This window comes from Trichechus manatus, unplaced genomic scaffold (assembly GCF_000243295.1).
Source record: "Trichechus manatus latirostris isolate Lorelei unplaced genomic scaffold, TriManLat1.0 scaffold00045, whole genome shotgun sequence".
Classification (NCBI taxonomy): domain Eukaryota; kingdom Metazoa; phylum Chordata; class Mammalia; order Sirenia; family Trichechidae; genus Trichechus; species Trichechus manatus.
In genome coordinates, this window is record NW_004443981.1 from 10,051,954 (window position 1) to 10,068,792 (window position 16,839).

The following is a 16,839-nucleotide window of genomic DNA, read 5'->3' on the forward strand; positions in this document are numbered from 1 at the left end:
CCCGCCTCTAGGTTAGCAGCTGAGCGCTTAACCACTGCACCACCAGGGTCCCTTAAACACCCATATACCCCCAACTAGATGCTATAATTTACATTTAGCCAATTAACATTTTGCTATATTTTCTTTATCATATATCTAACCATTTATCAACTCATCTGTGTACATATCAATCTGTCTTACATTTCTGGACTGGATTTTTTTAAAGGAAGAAAAGAATTGGTGAAGAGGGAAAAAAGGCGAATTCAGAAGGGAAAAAAATCATGTGCAAAGAAAAGGAGTCATTTAATTCCTTTAATACATCTCAGACATATGCCATAATTATCCAGATCCTACATATGAGAATTATGGAGAAAAGAGGTTAAATAGTGTGGCCAAGTCCCATAGCTAGTTAAGTGCTAAATTAGGACTTAACACAGGAAGTCTGGCTCTAGGGTCCATGCGAGACGTGGGCAGAGATAAACAGAGAATATTAAGGATCAGGCAAACGTGTCTGGATTGAAACAATAATCAAACAGGTACAAATTAGAAACAAGTAGTTAACTCTTTAAAAAAAAAAAAAAAGCCATCGAAGCAATGCGTCTGCAAACGTTGATCACGTGGACCATACCTGTGGCCTCAGGACCCTGACAATCACAGCCCTCAGCTGCTCATGCTGCCGTCGGAATTTTCGCATCTGGTCAAGGCGCGCCTGCAGCTTCCTGTGAGCGGGGTTGATGCGCCACACCATCTTCAGATTTTCTTCCCGCTTCCTTTTCACGATGTCTCTCAACAGCACCTGCAGTTTCTCATACTCATCATCCCAAGTCTGGAAAACTTCAAAGCATGCTACCATAACCTAGGATAGAGTTGAAAAAGGAAGCCTATTATGAAAGCATATTTTCCTTCCAATGGCCTGAGATTGGGTCTCCAACATACTACAACTTACTTTTTCAAATTCTTCATAAGCAACATGCATCAATTTTCTAGTGCCCAACACTTTGAGTAACTGAGAACTCAAGTCTCTTGAAATTGCCTCCACCAAACGCAGTGCCCTCTGAATGGGGTATTTTGTGTTTCGGATCTTTCGCAAGTGGGTGAAAATTGCGACGAGTGCCTGCCTGATTTTGTCCAGCTCAGTGGCAGACAGCAGGTCATTCAGAGGGAAGTCCTTCATCAAAGGGTTGTAGTCGTTCACGGTTTCCAAAGCCTGTTTTAGACCTGGGCGAACAGAGAAACAGTCAGAGACAAGTAACAGAACTGAAGGTCTTCCATCCCAGGCTCAACACTGGGTAAACAAACTACAATATAGCCTTACAGCCCAACATTCTGAAGCTGCACAAGTTTGAATGACACAGAACCTATTGATGATAGTTGAGAAAAAAAGAACAGTATTAGCAGGATGGTCCCATTTTTGTTTCTCTGAGAGTACAGGCCAACCCATACACAGGCCAAAGGCCGTGGGAGGCAGCCTCATAGAGTTGATCTTTCTGGCTTTCTATATTACATAAATGTTCTACCAAGAGCAATTAAATTTAGAAAAACGACAATCGTGTCACCTTTGAGAACACTAAAATTTAACTTTATGCCCATGAGTCAGGGTAGGTGTGCTACAGATATGGTGTCACTTGGGTCGTAGTCTATTTCTCCACCTCCTCTGCCATAAGGATTTAAAACAAAAAAACAACCCACTGCCGTCCAGTCGAGTCTCACTCATAGTGACCCTACAGGACAGATTAGAACTGCCCCACAGAGTTTTCAAGGAACGACTGATGGATTCAAACTGCTGACTTTTAGGTTAGCTGCCAAGCTCTTAACCACTGCGTCACCGTGCCACCAGGACTCCATAGGATAAAAAATAACTGTTATTAGGTGAGAAATAGAGGTCTCAGAGGTGTTAAAAAAAAAACAAAAACAATGTATGTATTGCAGCATGAGTGAGTAAACTCCCCAGGTAACGTGTGCAATGTGGTCCAAGCAACCAGAAGCCTGCTGTCTGGATTTCCTTTAACATTTGAGCACCACACCTTTTTGTAGGGGAGGGGGAGAACTTGACAAGGACTGCAGTCCTAATTCCTAGCTCTAATATATCTTCTTTTAAATAATATTTTATTGTGTTTTCACAATAAACTGTGAAAGTTTACACGCAGTTTAGGTTCCTATTCAGTTTAGGTTCCTATTCAACACTTTCTACACAAATTGTTCAGGGACACTGGTTACATTCTTCACAATGCGTGGACATTCTCAATATTTCCATTCTGGTCATTGTGTTTCCATTACGAACCTAGTTTCCCTGCCCCCTTACCTTCCCATCTTTGGGTTAAACTAATTGTTGACCATTTGGTCTCATGTAGATGATTTTTTAAAAGCAGCACATTACTCATGGGTGATGCTCTTTATTTTGTGAGCTGATCTGTTACTTCGATAAAAGGTGCCTAACATGTTTCCTGGGAGCACAGAGTTGTGCAGCAATGCCTGGCCGCTCAAATGTCTGTGTGCCTGTACCTGCTAATGCAACATCATATACACTGCCCTGCTCAGAAGCGAAGGGATTCTGATCACTTATCTGAACGAGGAGGAAGGCAGGGAAGAGGGCACAGGAGCAGGTAAAAAGATGAAGAGGAAGAAGTGCTGACCAGCTCTCCTCCCACAGCCTTCTGGGCACATCACTTCTGCTTAACTTAAACCACCTTCCTGCCTGGACTATCAGAAGCACGTTTGGCTTCATACCAAAAAAGTACAGCCCACTCAAGGAGCCAAGTCATTGAAAGCAGGTGGCAAACTCCCAGGGCTTGCTCTGCTCGTGCCTAGAACCTAGTTTCTGTTCTTGAAACCCCTGAAGAGAAAGGAGGCAGGTACGTGAGGAAATCGCTTTCATTATCCAGAATTGAGGGAAAGATGAGACAACAGGCAAGAGAGAAAAAAGTCAAGAAAGATGGTGCATCTGTGAGTTTTCATCTCAATCTAGCAAGGTTTCACCTAGGCCAGGTCAACAATGATGGATCTGGCTGTCGGCTGTGGCTCCCACCTGTGTCGGTGTCAAAGCTGACTGTGGCGTGGAAGCGCTTGCCGTGTTTCAAGATATCCAGAGTGAGGAGGACCTCAGGGCTCTCCCGCTTCTCCTGGATGCGGTACAATGCACGCTCCAAGTTTAGCCAAAAACTGATTTCCTGCAAGGCAGTTCCTGATGCAGGATCTCGGTCAAGTTTAGTCACCTTTAAAGATACAATATTGTTTATGGGTATTGAGTTATTTAAGCAAAGGTAGAAAAGGCACCACTAACAAAACATACGCATTACAACCTAATTTTTTTATTTCAAGTAGACTTCCTTCTCTGCAAATTAAAAGTGGTTTTGATCTGAAATCAAAGATATGGGACAACTGACATTAACACTCTCTCAGGGTTCATACTCAAACAATCTTGGACGGTGCCCTGGCCGCCCTGCCCAGACCAAAGTCAGTTCTCTGGTTAGTGTTTGCAGAACCAAGAGGAAGCCCCGCTAACAAGTTATCACAGAGCTTACTTCACTGACAACAACGCCGACCAGTTTCCCACACGGCGTTAAAGGGGAAAGCATCTTACTCCTCAAAGACTATGCTCTTACCTTCTGAATTTCTCGGATCCAGCGGTTAACTCCAGATTGTAACTGATTGAGAAAGGTTGGGTCTTCAACCTTATCTCCAAAGTCTGTAACTTTTGGCTTTTCTCCACGTTCATAGCACTGTTTTGCCACATTTGTAATAATTGGATGGATTGGTAGGCTGATCTCCGGAATTTCAATATTTTGCTGCAGGTGAAGGAGCCCCATTTCAAGTTCTGCGATCTTTTTTTCAACCGAGGGAGCCATCTTATCACCATCCCTAAAAAGATATGAAACACCTCAAAGTTTAGTGTGCTCTTGGGCTCCAAAGAGATCCTATGATTTCAGGTTTGTCAAATATTAACAATATATGTATTTATCAATGCAAAGGATTTGTGTCCTCCCGGTTTACTAGCTACACCCTCCAGCCCTAATTTTACATCGTCTCCTGTAATGTCTTGCGAACATTAAGTGACATATGACACTCAGACCGACTACGGAAAATGGCTTTTACCTGTCTGCCTTGCCAGACTCTCTAATGTAGGACTTAAAGAAAGGAGCCACAGCGTTGCTGATGAAAGAATGCAATGTTTCATACGGCGAGTCTTCGCTGAGAGTGAGGACTCGGAGCTGGGACGACACTGGCTTGTCTGCATCGATTACTGGAGTCCGTTTAATGAATGCCAAGCTAAAAACACAGCAAAAGAAGAAATCAGAATAGAGTCTCATTCCTAATCAGCATCAATAATTGTAGCCTTCTTTGTGTTATATACAAATGAAGAATTTGTTTGAATATTTTAATTTAGAAATGAAATTAATCGTTCAAACAACTGCTTTTCTAATAGTGAAATGTATTGCTGATCTTTTTTTACTCACTTATGTGAGAACTGGCGAATTAAGATTACAGTTATTACAGCATGTGGCCATGAAGCCAAGCAGCCTGTCTCACAGCTGAGTTAAGTTCATGATCTTGGCCTCACTAAAACTAGCTTGCACTAGCAACTGTAGGTTATAAGCCATTACGTACTTAAATCTGACCTGATCCTAGTTTGCATCATTCATTTTCAGCACTAAGTAACAGATCAGCTTGAATAAACAAGCATTGCCCACAGGTTAAAGGGAAAAGAGGGTACTCCAGGCTCCCCACAGCCTGGCCTAGACTGACTCTTCCAGTTCCACCTCCTGCTGTGCACCCTCCTCCCCACCCCGAGACACCCTTAAACTAGATGTCCCATTCCCTCAACACGCCGAGTGCTTTTGCGAAGGAGATGTATCTTCACCTGTGGACGTTCTGGGTAACCTTCCAAGAGCAATCCCAGCACGGCCTCTCCCACGGGGCCCTTCCTAATTAGAGTCAATCTCTCTGCTCCCTCCCCACGTTTCCACGGTATCCTGCACCTTAAGATTCCGCCAAGTATTACACTTGGCTGTGTACCTGCCGCTCTTCCTCCCACATGATCACAAGCTTCCTGAGAACAGGAACCAGGTCTAACTTCTTTGCACTTACTGCCATACTTGTATGTAACAGGTGCTCAAAGTTGGTTGAATTAACAGCTTCAAGAAAATTAATAATATTGGTATTCTCTAGTTCCTGGCTCAATGCTTTATACATAACACTTCATATTATTCTAAAAAGGCAAGGAAGCTTCCCGATGTGATACACTGAGAAAGAACAAAGTCACAACTAGTATTCCTGCCAAAAAAGTATACCTTGCATCTAACCATGAGGAACCATCAGCCTGTACTTGTCCCAAATGTCAATGTCATGAAAGGCACTGAGAGGCTCCAGATTAAAGGCGAGTAAAGACAGGAAAATATATGCCACATGAGATCCTGGTCTGGATTCTGGATCAGGGGAAATTACTATAAAGGACATAATTGAGAAACTCTGAATACGTACTGTGATTAGATAATACTATTGTACCAATGTTATATTTCCTGAATTTGATAATTACACCGAGCTTGTGAAGAAGAATCTCCTTTTTCTTGGGAAATACACATTGAAATATTGAGGGATGAAGGGACACGTTGTCTATATGTCCTCAGTGGTTCAGAAAAAAAATGATAATGTAAACAGGGAAAAATGTTAACAACTGGTAAATCTGGGAGTTTACGTACTATTCATGTAACTCTTCTGTAAGCTTGAAATTATTCAAAATAAAAAGTTTAAAAAAGTCAATGAAGGATCAATTATAACATTTATATATTTAAATTTGGACATGTCTGTTGGAATGTAAATTGGTACAACTTTTCTGGAAGGTGGGAAATTTGGTAACATGCATCGAGGACATGAGTGATAAACTGCATCTGAACCAGTAACGCTACACTGAGGGACTTATGCTAAGAAGAATCAGACCTGTACCTAAGAATGTTTACTAGCTATTTACAATAACGCAAAGTCGGATACAACCTGAACACATCATCAGATACGTGAAGTACACTATAGCTCCAATACAAGATGGATGCCACGATATGGCCATTGAAATAAAAACACTTCAGAACTGACACTGAACACATGAAATAAAAAATCAGATACTGAATTTAAAGCACAGAAAAAATCTTCTTAGGGCGTTTTCTGTTTTCTTAAGGTGTTATCTGATTCGATTAAGAGTCACATTAATTCCCACAAATTCATAATCTCAGATAATGGTATATTCACACTACTCACCTATTGGACTTAATCCCATAATGAATGTCTATGTTGATGTTATAGGAAATGAATTCTTTTTCTTCTTCTCCTTCATCACCAACGTCCTCTACAAATCATAATAAATGTTACGTCAAATTTATATCAACATTTACAACTTTTATTTTAGCGGCTGGTTAGAGAATGACTGACCGCACCCCCGCCCCGACATTTAAACCCCTACAGAACCTGCCTCCTAACCATTTTTTCTGACTCCTGACTCAGTCACTACTTGCTGTGGGACTTTGGGCAAGGTGGGTACCTTCTCTGTGTCCCATTTCCTTGTCTGTAAATGGGGAAAGCAGCAGGATGTCTGGTTTGCTAACGCATGCAAAGCCCCGGAGCAGTAGCGCCCGGGCTGCCCAGAAGTTCCGGGTGTGTGCGCTGTCTCAAGTTCTCTCCCCATCCCAGCCGTCTCATCCCCTGGGCTCCACACACAGGAAGTCACTCCAGTCCCCAAACACACAAGTGCACCCTGCTCAGCTGTTTACTCAACACTCCCTCTACGTGGCACGCCCCCCCAACCCCTTCAAGGCCAGGCCCTGCGCAAATTCCTACAGGAAAGCTGCTGTCACGAAGCACCGAGGCATCACCCAGAGGAGTGCACCTCGCTGGCCTTCTGCTCCAACCCGCACTGGTCAGTCTGCCCTGGCGGGGGTCCCGACTGCATCCTCACCCCACCTGTGAGGTCCTGGGAGGCAGGGCCCTGGGAGATTCCACACGCCCATGTACACACGGAGCCATTGTAAAGGCTCACTGGAATTTGATAGCAAGATAGCCTCAAGACGCATGTGCGCTAAATTTCTAAACCATTAAAAATTTGTAAGAATGGAAAATAACCCAAACTTCCAGTATTAATCAACTAGCTGTCTAACTGTCCTAATCGCATTATCTTTACAATGATGCATTGACTGAAAGATCACGTTGGCAAAAATCACCGCGTAAAGACTAACTGAACATGATTGTTTCAAAATGGTTTGCCCTCACACTTACCTTGATGTGACAGAAAGGGCAGTAAACTTAACCGTCAGAGATCTGGAATCAAATCCCGTCACTTACAAGCTAAGTACAGTCCTTTTTCTTCTGCTGGGCTTCAAATTCTTGATGTAAAATGGACAGCGGGGGTGGGGGTGGGACACTGTATCGTGCGGTCTATAAGGTTTCCTTAAGCACCTAAACCAGGAAATCCAGTGTATAGGGTCTGAGCAAAAGCTACTGGCTTCATTAGTTTTAAGATGAGACAAATAAAAAATCCACACTAAAAGAGTAAAAAATATTAGTATATCTATCAAGAAGAAAATAACTCTTACAAAATATTGTTTTTGGTTCAATTTTAGGACAGGAAGGAGGAGTGAGTGGTAGAACATTCAAGTATGCCAGGTACTTCTAGCTGTTTTTACAAAATGACTATTTAAAAAACAACAAACTGAGCAACTGATTTTTCTAATCATTCCAATGTGGATACATAAGATAAATCTTACTGCCGGAAACCAACCACACCTTATGATTTGACTGCCAACTGTAAAATACCAGCATATGGACAAAAACTATAGGGAACACTCCCAAATTAAAATAGTTGTCAGCGTGGTGGAATCATGAAATATTTCCTCCCTCAACTTTCTGAACTTTCTGTAATACTGTTCCATGATTCATATAAAATTTACATGTCATCAAAGTAACATCCAAATGATACATGTAGGAAATAACAGTAACATTTCATAATCAAACTAAACAAAATGTGGTGTGTTAACTTTGCGTCATTTCATCCCCCAGATCGGGATTCACCACCTACACAAATAAAATCCCAGAGTAACTGTGCTGTCAGGAGGCAGCATCTAACCCCAGTGCCGGCACTTCCTGATGCAAACAGGGTGAAAGGACTCAGATGCTCTGCCAGGCGATGAGTCACAGCTCTGCCCCGCCCAGTCCCGCTAGGGAGACTGCAATGCGGTAGCGGTAGCGTGCTGGTAGAGTGCCACTCAGCTCCGCTCAGGAAGGCACGCCCAATGACATAATCCAAAGTCACAGAGAATGTAACCATGTCCCCTGCTGCTTTTTAAAATTTTACCTTCTCTATGACACTGACTTATAGAAGTCATTATTAATCTGTCACAGAGTACCTTTTGGATTCGTTTTTAATGCTTATTCCCTATACAATCAGAAACCAAATGAATTCTACGTCTGACTCCCATTTATAAAGAATCGATGGCATTATTTTATAAACTGCCATCAAATAATTTAACCTTTTCTTCTCACTGTAAATTATTACATCTTCAAAATAATAAATAATACGACATTCTACTTCTGCAGAAACATTTTTTAAAAACTGCTCACAGAGACTGGAGGAACTCCCGAGACTATGGCCCTAAGACAGCCTTCTGACCTGGAACTGAAGCCATTCCCGGAGACCACCTTTCAGCCAAACCACAGACAGACCCATAAAATAAACACCAACACCGGAGAGGAACATGCTCCTTAGAACAATGAATTATACGAGATCAAAAGGGCAACGTGTGCCCAAAAGCAAACATGAGAAGTCAGGAAGGGGTGGAAAATCAGGATGAAAGGAAACGGGGAACCTAGGACGGAAATGGGAAGAGTGCTGACACATGTGGGGAATGAAACCAATGTCATGGAACACTCTGTGTACAAAACTATCAAATGGAAAACTAGTTTGCTCTGAAAGTTTTTTCACCTAACGCACTATAAAATTTTTTTTTTTTAAATAATGTTCAGAGGAGAGAGGGACCGTTGGTTGTTAACTCTTGGTAACAAAGAAGCTATTGATCCTGTTCCATTCGGAAGTTAATATGCAAGCACCATATGCATGTTATTCTGGTAATGTCACTTTCAGTAAAGTTGGAATCAGGTTCCCGATGCTGATAAAGTTACTGGTTAACACCCAATGGACCAATTATTGCACTGTTAAGGCACCCAGCCCAGAAATCAACGGGCTGGTTCATAGCTTTGGGGTGAGCTATCCTGACACACATTACAATGACCGGTGGCCATCTCTTTGGTTAACTTCCGAGAGTTCATTGTGTTTCTAGTAATGTTCAAAATGTCATTTAACACTAATCTGTGTATACTTCTACTGGAAGACTAGTTTAAGGCATTTCAAACTACTAGCGATTTCTATCACTGCATTGTGAACGAGGGCAGCCTACATCACGTTTAATGAAATATAAAAAAGATGCAAGTTCAATTACCTTAAGAATTACACTGTTGTTGCTGACTCCCAGCAACCCTACAGGACAGAGGAGAACTGCCCCACACAGTTTCCTAGGCTGTAATCTTTACTGAAGCAGGCTGGCACAACTTTCTCCCGAGGAGCAGCTGGTGGGTTCTAACAGCTGACCTTTCAGTTAGCAGCCAAGTGCTTAATCACTGCGCCACCAGGGCTCCCTAAGAATTACACTCCCCCCCTTAAGTAACCGTAATTTTCACAAAATCTGATGAACAAGCCATCAGCAAATGGGCTAACACACAGGGATCCAGCACCAGCTTCCTGGTCTCACTCTCCCTCCAGCCACACATCCAGTCTCGTCTCCACCTGCAGCCAGAGCCACTCATCTTCTGTGGCCCACACCAAAAAGCAAAACCAAACCCATTGCCGTCAAGTCAATTCCAACTCACTGTGACCCTGCACTTCCAAAAGGACTCATTACATGTTTCCTGGTTCTCTTTATCCTTCATCTTTTTTCCCTTTCAAAATCAGAAACATACCAATACCAAATTATTTGAGTTGATGGTTATCATATGATCCTCCCCTTTCTTCTAATGAGGCTGCCTTAGTTTTCCCCTTTCCCATCTGGGGTGCGTTCTCTTGTCACCTCGGGGTCCAGCCTTTCATCCTCCTGGGGAGCCCTGACTTGCCTGCCACACCCACCCCCTGCTCTGTGTAAGGCTAAGAACGAGGTGAGAGGGTCTGAGTTTCCTCTTCCACCTGAAGGTTTCTGTCTGGAGCATCGCAAGGAGTATGAAAGGAGAGTGACACCCCTATGATACCTGCAAACAATGTAAAGTTGGGGTTCATTCTTTATTTCTAGAAAAAGACAAATAAAAACTAAGATGTTATTAATGCCTAAGAAACTTAAGATCTAGTACTTTTTAAGGCTAATACTAATTCAAAAGACATAACTGATATGAAATAGACTAAAACGAACATTCTCACTTCAATGGATACCAAGGAATTGCACAGAGATTATTAGTTTTTAGGGTTCAGACACCCCCATCCCAACTGGGTCTTAAATTCCTGGGGTTTCAGTTTCCTCACTAGGAGAGGCGGAGGCTAGATGGTATCTCCTGCTCCTCCCTGCCTGATCCTCTACAATGCTGATAAACACAATTCCCACCCACCTTCACCTGGCCATTCACCACTGGGTGGCAAGCAAAGTCTAGAAATGAACACTACACTTGTTAGGCATCATTCTGCTACATTTCTTAAACTTTCAGGAAAATTAAATCCTCAGAAAAATAATTTCTAAAAATCCCCAAAAACATTCCCGACCAAACGTTAGCACCGCCACATCTCGAGGAAGCTGGGCACTGTGACAGCTCCAGCTGTGTTCCAAGCCAGTCCCCAGCCGCCCCTGCACTACGGAAGAGGAGGTAAAACCCTCCCAATCACCCATCTTAGGAGAAACTATCATTTCAAGCTTAAGACAAAAACAAACCAAACGCATTGCCTTCGAGTCGATTCTGACTCATAGCGACCCAACAGGACAGAGTAGAACTGCCCCATAGAGTTTCCAGGGAGTGGCTGGTGGATTGATTTGAACTGCCGCTCTTTTGGTTAGCGGCTGAGCTCTTAACCAGGGCTACCACTATTTTTGGTCTTAATGACAAAATTCCAAACATTAGGCTGGGTAAAGCAAGACACCTGAGGGTAAAAAAAAAAATCAGGCACAGCAAGCACTTTATCCCAACCTAGTCACTAAGGAGCTACTGGTTCCAGCAGCTGCAAACGGAAGCACATGTGACCTGTTCCTACCTATTCCCCTAACCTCTCACAGGCTAGAACACAATGAAGAAATCCGCTGCAGGTAAAACAAATGGACAAATGAACAAAAACCAAACCCACTGCCATTGAAATGCCTAGTTCACTGATGAATAAAACAGAGCTGATCTGGTCACAATTCATCAGCATACTATGAAGGAAAGAGTTTTCCTACAGGCCAGAATTACTGAAGGACGTCTCCTTTTAAAACGAGGAGCTATAAACTGAACATTCCCTTTCCTGCTAATTCTCCACTTCTTCACTAGCAAAATAAGCCATTACATTCACAACCTGTATTCCGCCTTTTAAGAACGCTGCACTTCAACAAAACAACGAAAACATACGTTTAACTGGGGTAGCTTCATTAAAAAGTATATATGGCTTCACATAAAAAAAATGCTTCTATATGCAATTGCAAGTGTTTGGGCAATTTTTTTCATGGAAAAAAAAATGGGGGAAGGGTAATGAAAGCAATTTCCCCTGCTCATTAAATAATCACATGACTTCGTCGCCAGTGGTGGTCTTTGTCCAGTTTAAAGAAATCAGACGCGTTTTCCACATTAACGCAGGCACACCTTTCACCGTACTTAACCACTGGATGCTCACGTTTGATTAAATGTACCAACGCCAACACCAACTCATAACCAGACACGAGACAGCCCTCCCCCCGGTGTCCTGGGTCTGTCACTCAGCCTATCTAAACTGTTCTAGTGTAGCCAGGATGCTGAAACCAGCCTAAAATCAATGTTTAAATCTTTCCTTAGACTTTCATAAGAAAAAAAATAAATTATGGAAACATTAAATTACTAAAAATACTCCAGAAATTTCTATGACTACAGGAATGAGGTAGGATTTCAATTTCAGATGATCTCATTCCTCAGTCAACTTTCAAAAGTGCAAGTCATCATCTAAAGCACAATTAAAAAAAAATTATTAAAAAAAAAGTGCAAGTCATTATGGGACCAAGATTTGGATGTCTGGATATTTGTTTTACTGAAAGGAAGAAAATGTACCCAGAAAGAAACCACAGAGACAACTTGTACTACCAGAGGATACTACAGAAATCAGTCGCCCCCCAATAACTTTAACAAAGTGCAATTCTAAGTTGTTTGAAAAAATGTGAATTACTGAATAACAAAGAACTCACAAAATTTTTCCACAGAAATAAATTGTGACATGTCGTGGGGTTGGCAACCAATGTCACAAAACAATGTTTAATCAGAAATTAATTTGCTCTGTAAACCTTCATCTAAAGTACAATTAAAAAAAAAAGACAAGGGAAAAAAATAAATTGTGACTGATTTCAATATATACATTGTGCAGTAATAATGACCAAGAATTAACCAAGGTAAAATTATTCAAAATACAATAACTGAAAAAGGAGACTAACATATATTTTAATAAAACCAAACAACGTACACGCACTGAAAAACGACCAGGGAGACATACAACAAAATGCAGACAGTGGTTATAGCTAGGTAGAGGGATTCCAGGGGATTTAAATTTTATTTATGTGTGTACTCTAAATTTTCCACAATGACTACATACTCTTTTTGAAAAAAGAGAAAATGAGTTAAATGTTCTTTAAAACACTGGTTTCCATGCAGGGAAACGTAACCCCAAACAACCCTAAACATCATTAATACCCTAAAAATGGCTTAGTTGCACTGAAGGTTCCATGTGGATCTAGGAAAAATATTCTCTCTCTCTCACCCCACAAGAATCAAGGCTACAATGAAACATCTTCTGGGTCAGAAGAGCCTTTGAAAGAAACAAACTATCAGAAAGAAATACAAGACAGGTCAGAGAACGGTGTACAGGTTCTCTGGTATAAATTGCCTTATCCACAAGAGAACCTATAGTTTTTGGAGATGGCAGGCAGCTTGCTGGCAAATATTTCCAGACAATCACCAATCCCTCTATGCCAACATAAAATTTCCAAGGACACCACCGTGCCTGGGCTCCCAGATACAAGGTGCCACACCCATAGGCCCTAATCAAACATGCTCACCACTAGGGGTACAAAACAAAACAAAACAAAAAAACCCAAACCCAATGTGGACTCAGTGACTCCACAGGACAGAGTAGAACTGCTCCCAAGGAGCGGCTGGTGGATATGAACTGCCAACCTTTAGGTTAGTAGCTGAGCTCTTAACCACTGTGCCACCAGGGTTCCAGGACTAAAAAGTGGTCTTAAAGGGGAAACCCTCCCTGCAGGCGAGCTCCCAGGGTAACTCTGGTCTGCTGCTCTGAGATCACTGCTACAGGACTTGAGATGCTTGGAAGATGCCAACCTTCCAGCCCAGCTCAACCAGATGGTTAACCTCAGCAGTCTTCTCTTTTTTTTAATCTGTAAAATCAGACTAGGATATCCAAGAACGGTCACTAGGATCCTCTAAGCATTACACAAATAGGAAGCATGCTTAAGCAAAATAAGCAATAGACTGGAAGCTGAGATGTTGAATCTAGCCTAGGGACCTCTGGCAAGTCACTGAACCCGAGCCTCAGTTTCCCCAAGTTTAACATGGGAAGATACAGCCATCAGTAAGGATGCTGTGAGGACCCAGAGGGAGACCTCGGTGTGGGCATCTCCCTACAACAGTGATGCTCCGCAAGCCCCGGGTGACACTGTCATTCTAGGCCTCGGCGTGGGGGTTCGTGGGCGCAGGGCTGGGTGCCCGCTGCTAATGCTGCCCAGAGCTCCGAGCCACCTCGTCCTCCTCCCCAACACCGAGACCACCTAGGGGCCAGAATCCCGCTGCCCAAGGCTGCGCGGGTCGCCCAGATACATCCCTCCCGAGGCCGGCCTGGCCTGGACACAAATCGAAACTGAAAAGCTCATGTGACATTGGAGGCAGGGATGCGGCCTCCGCCCGCGCTCAGCCCTGGAGACGCTGTCTCCACCCAACTCGGCCATCTTGAGAGGCCCGAGCAGACAAAGCCATCCCATTGTTTCTCGCGTGACGGCAAGAGAGGGACACTCTCGTCCCTCCCCGCAGCCCTGGACGGGACAGCCCCCGGCGCCCCGGCCTGGGGAGGGGGTGTGGCGAGAGAGGCCCAGGCGGGGTGTCTGCGGCCGTGGGTGCCGCCCGGCCCTGCCCTCCCCGGGGACCCTTTCCAGGGTGTCTGCGCCGTGGGGGGGACCCTTCCTGGGTGTGTCTGATGCCATGCGGGACCCTTCTCGGGGTGTCTGCAGCCATGGGGATCTTTATTGGGGTAGGGGGAGGTCTGCAGCTGTGGGGGACCTGGCCGGCCCTGCCCTCCGTGGGGACCTTCTCAGGGTGTCCGCGGCCGGGGGGACCCTTCCTGGGACATCTGCGGCCGTGGGGGACCTGGCCGGCCCTGCCCTCCGCAAGGACCCTTCCCCGAGTGTCTGTGGCCGTGGGAGGACCCTTCCTGTTGTGTCTGAGGCTATGAGGACCTGGCCGACCCTGCCCTCCGTGGGGGCCCTTCCCTGGGTGTCTGCGGCCCGGCTGCCCCGCCCCGGCACGGCACCTTTGAGGGTGGACCTCTCCACCAGGACCGTGTGGACCTGCGGGTCGGACAGGAACTTGCGCATCTGCTCCAGGGCGCTCTTCTCCTCCAGCGCCGCCTCGAGCGCTGCCGGCGCCTCGCCGCCGTCCTCCAGCAGCAGCGGCACCAGCTTGCGCAGGTGCTTCTGCAGCACCGACACGTCGGCCACATTCTGCACGGCCGACACCTCCAGGCCGGCCGAGCCGTCCTCGCCGCCGCCGCCGCCGCCGCCGGGCTCCGACATGGCGCCGCTCGGGGGCCGCGACTCCGCGGAAGAATGAGAGAAACCGGCGCCGGAAGCCGCGCGGCCCGCTACCCGCGACCGACTGAGAGAGCGGCTCCGGGTCCGCCCTAAAGGCCGCCGCCGGCTCCGCCCCGCCCTCCGGCCGCAGCCACCGGCACCCGCTCGCGGCCCTGCGTCACTGCGTCGCGCACGCGCGGCCCAGCGACGCTGCCGCGCGGCCTGCTGGGACTTGTAGTCCCCGCGCTGGGCGGGGCCCGCGCTGTTTCCGCACCGAAAGCCCTGAAGACCGAATTTAGCACCTGGGTGACTGCGGGCGGTCAGGAACCGCGTCTGTCTTGTTCACTGCTACGGCCGCAGCGAACAGCACAGTGCCAAGACACTCCATAAATACTGAATGAGTGAATAAATGAATGAAGGGTGTTAATGACAAGAGCAAACATTTATCGAGCACTTAGCTTGTGCCCGGCGTTGTTCTAAGTACTTAACCTTAAATGAATGAATGAACGAGTGAATGACTACAGTGTGTTCACCGTTAAGTGCTAAAATATAGGCACTTAATATGAATATATTATAAATGTAAATTCGTTATTAGACACAGAGGAAGTGAAGACATTTTTCAGATGAGATAAGGGGTGTGTCAGAACAGTTACATGACTAGGCTGGAAGGGGGAGGCTGGCGGGGGGTGGGAGGGCACATTCCCAGCGGAGGAAGTAGTCTCTGCAATGGCAGAGGGGCCTGAAGGTTGTGGCTGGAGTACTGACTGCAGGGCAAAGTAAGGTTAGCCAGAAGAGGACACCTGAAGAGGTGGGCTGACACTGTGATAGGCCCTAATGACAAAAACCATTCTCCACAAGGATGCTTGTAAGGCCCAAGAGGGAGACCTGGGGTGTCCCTGTCATCCCGGGCCTCCTCGACAGCGAGACCAAGAATCTCAGCGGCTGATGTTTGTAATTAGAGATGACAGTTCCAAGGAGGAGTAACTGGCCTTTGAAATTCAAACTCCTAACTTGCTTCTTGGACTGGGCAGCTGGAGGGCGAGAAGCCAAAGGTGTTTGGGCAGTCGGAGAGCTGAGGCCTGGTTGGTGGAATAGTGATGGGATGATCTGATGTCCTTAAAGCATTTTGGAAAACTGTGAAATATACAAAATGCTCCCTCCTTGCTCATTTACCCAGCACTAGGCTCTAGGGTAGTACCCCATCCTCCTGCCCTCCTTCAGCCCTCGGGCCACCCTTGTGTGATGTGCCCAAGTTGTTCTAAACAGTCTTCCAGGAAAAAAAGAAAGCAACAGCACCAAGTTTGTGCTCTGAACATAATAGTAATGAATAAGAACAACGCCACAAACCGCTATAGCTGAGTGCTCACTACGTGTGGGGCACTAGGCTAGGGGCTTTGGGGTAGGAACAGGGACAAAAAGGGCAATCCGTTAGGTACAGGTCAGTAAACTCTGAATTAGCCACACACCATCAGAGACCCAGAAGCCCAGGCAGGGACTTGGCAGATGGAGAGGCTGCATGCAGGCTGTGCTGTGAGTCAGCACAGGCCAGGAGACACAGTCTCTGGGGCATCAAGGGATTCGTCTGCAGCCTGGCCCCAAGCCAGGGCCCAGAGCAGCAGACTCTGGGTTTGCAACCCTGTAGGAGACGCTCAAAATTCAAAGCGTTTGCCATTTCTAAGGGAATGGAAATGTAAGAACCTAACCAATCAACATGCGAGGATTCATACATTGATGAACCGTGCTGCATTTCTGTTTTCCAAAGATGTTTGTTACGTTTAATTTAAAAATAAGCATGACCAACACTGACTGAGTACCTACGAGGCAAGGTGCTGAGTGCATCTTG

At 45.3% G+C, this 16,839-nt stretch overlaps 1 protein-coding gene across 1 annotated transcript in view; it reads right to left on the bottom strand.

The window, feature by feature from the left end:
* Positions 1-15,112, bottom strand: part of DYNC1H1 (dynein cytoplasmic 1 heavy chain 1) — a 72,070-nt gene extending 56,958 nt beyond the window's left edge. The window contains exons 1-7 of the mRNA XM_004376718.2: positions 14,738-15,112; positions 6,226-6,313; positions 4,072-4,245; positions 3,582-3,837; positions 3,005-3,191; positions 926-1,197; positions 608-835 (exon numbers count right to left, since the gene is read on the bottom strand). Of these exons, the coding sequence (XP_004376775.1) occupies positions 608-835; positions 926-1,197; positions 3,005-3,191; positions 3,582-3,837; positions 4,072-4,245; positions 6,226-6,313; positions 14,738-14,999 (1,467 nt within the window). The 5' untranslated portion in view covers positions 15,000-15,112. The remainder of the gene's footprint in view (positions 1-607; positions 836-925; positions 1,198-3,004; positions 3,192-3,581; positions 3,838-4,071; positions 4,246-6,225; positions 6,314-14,737) is intronic.
* Positions 15,113-16,839: the final 1,727 nt, after the last annotated feature.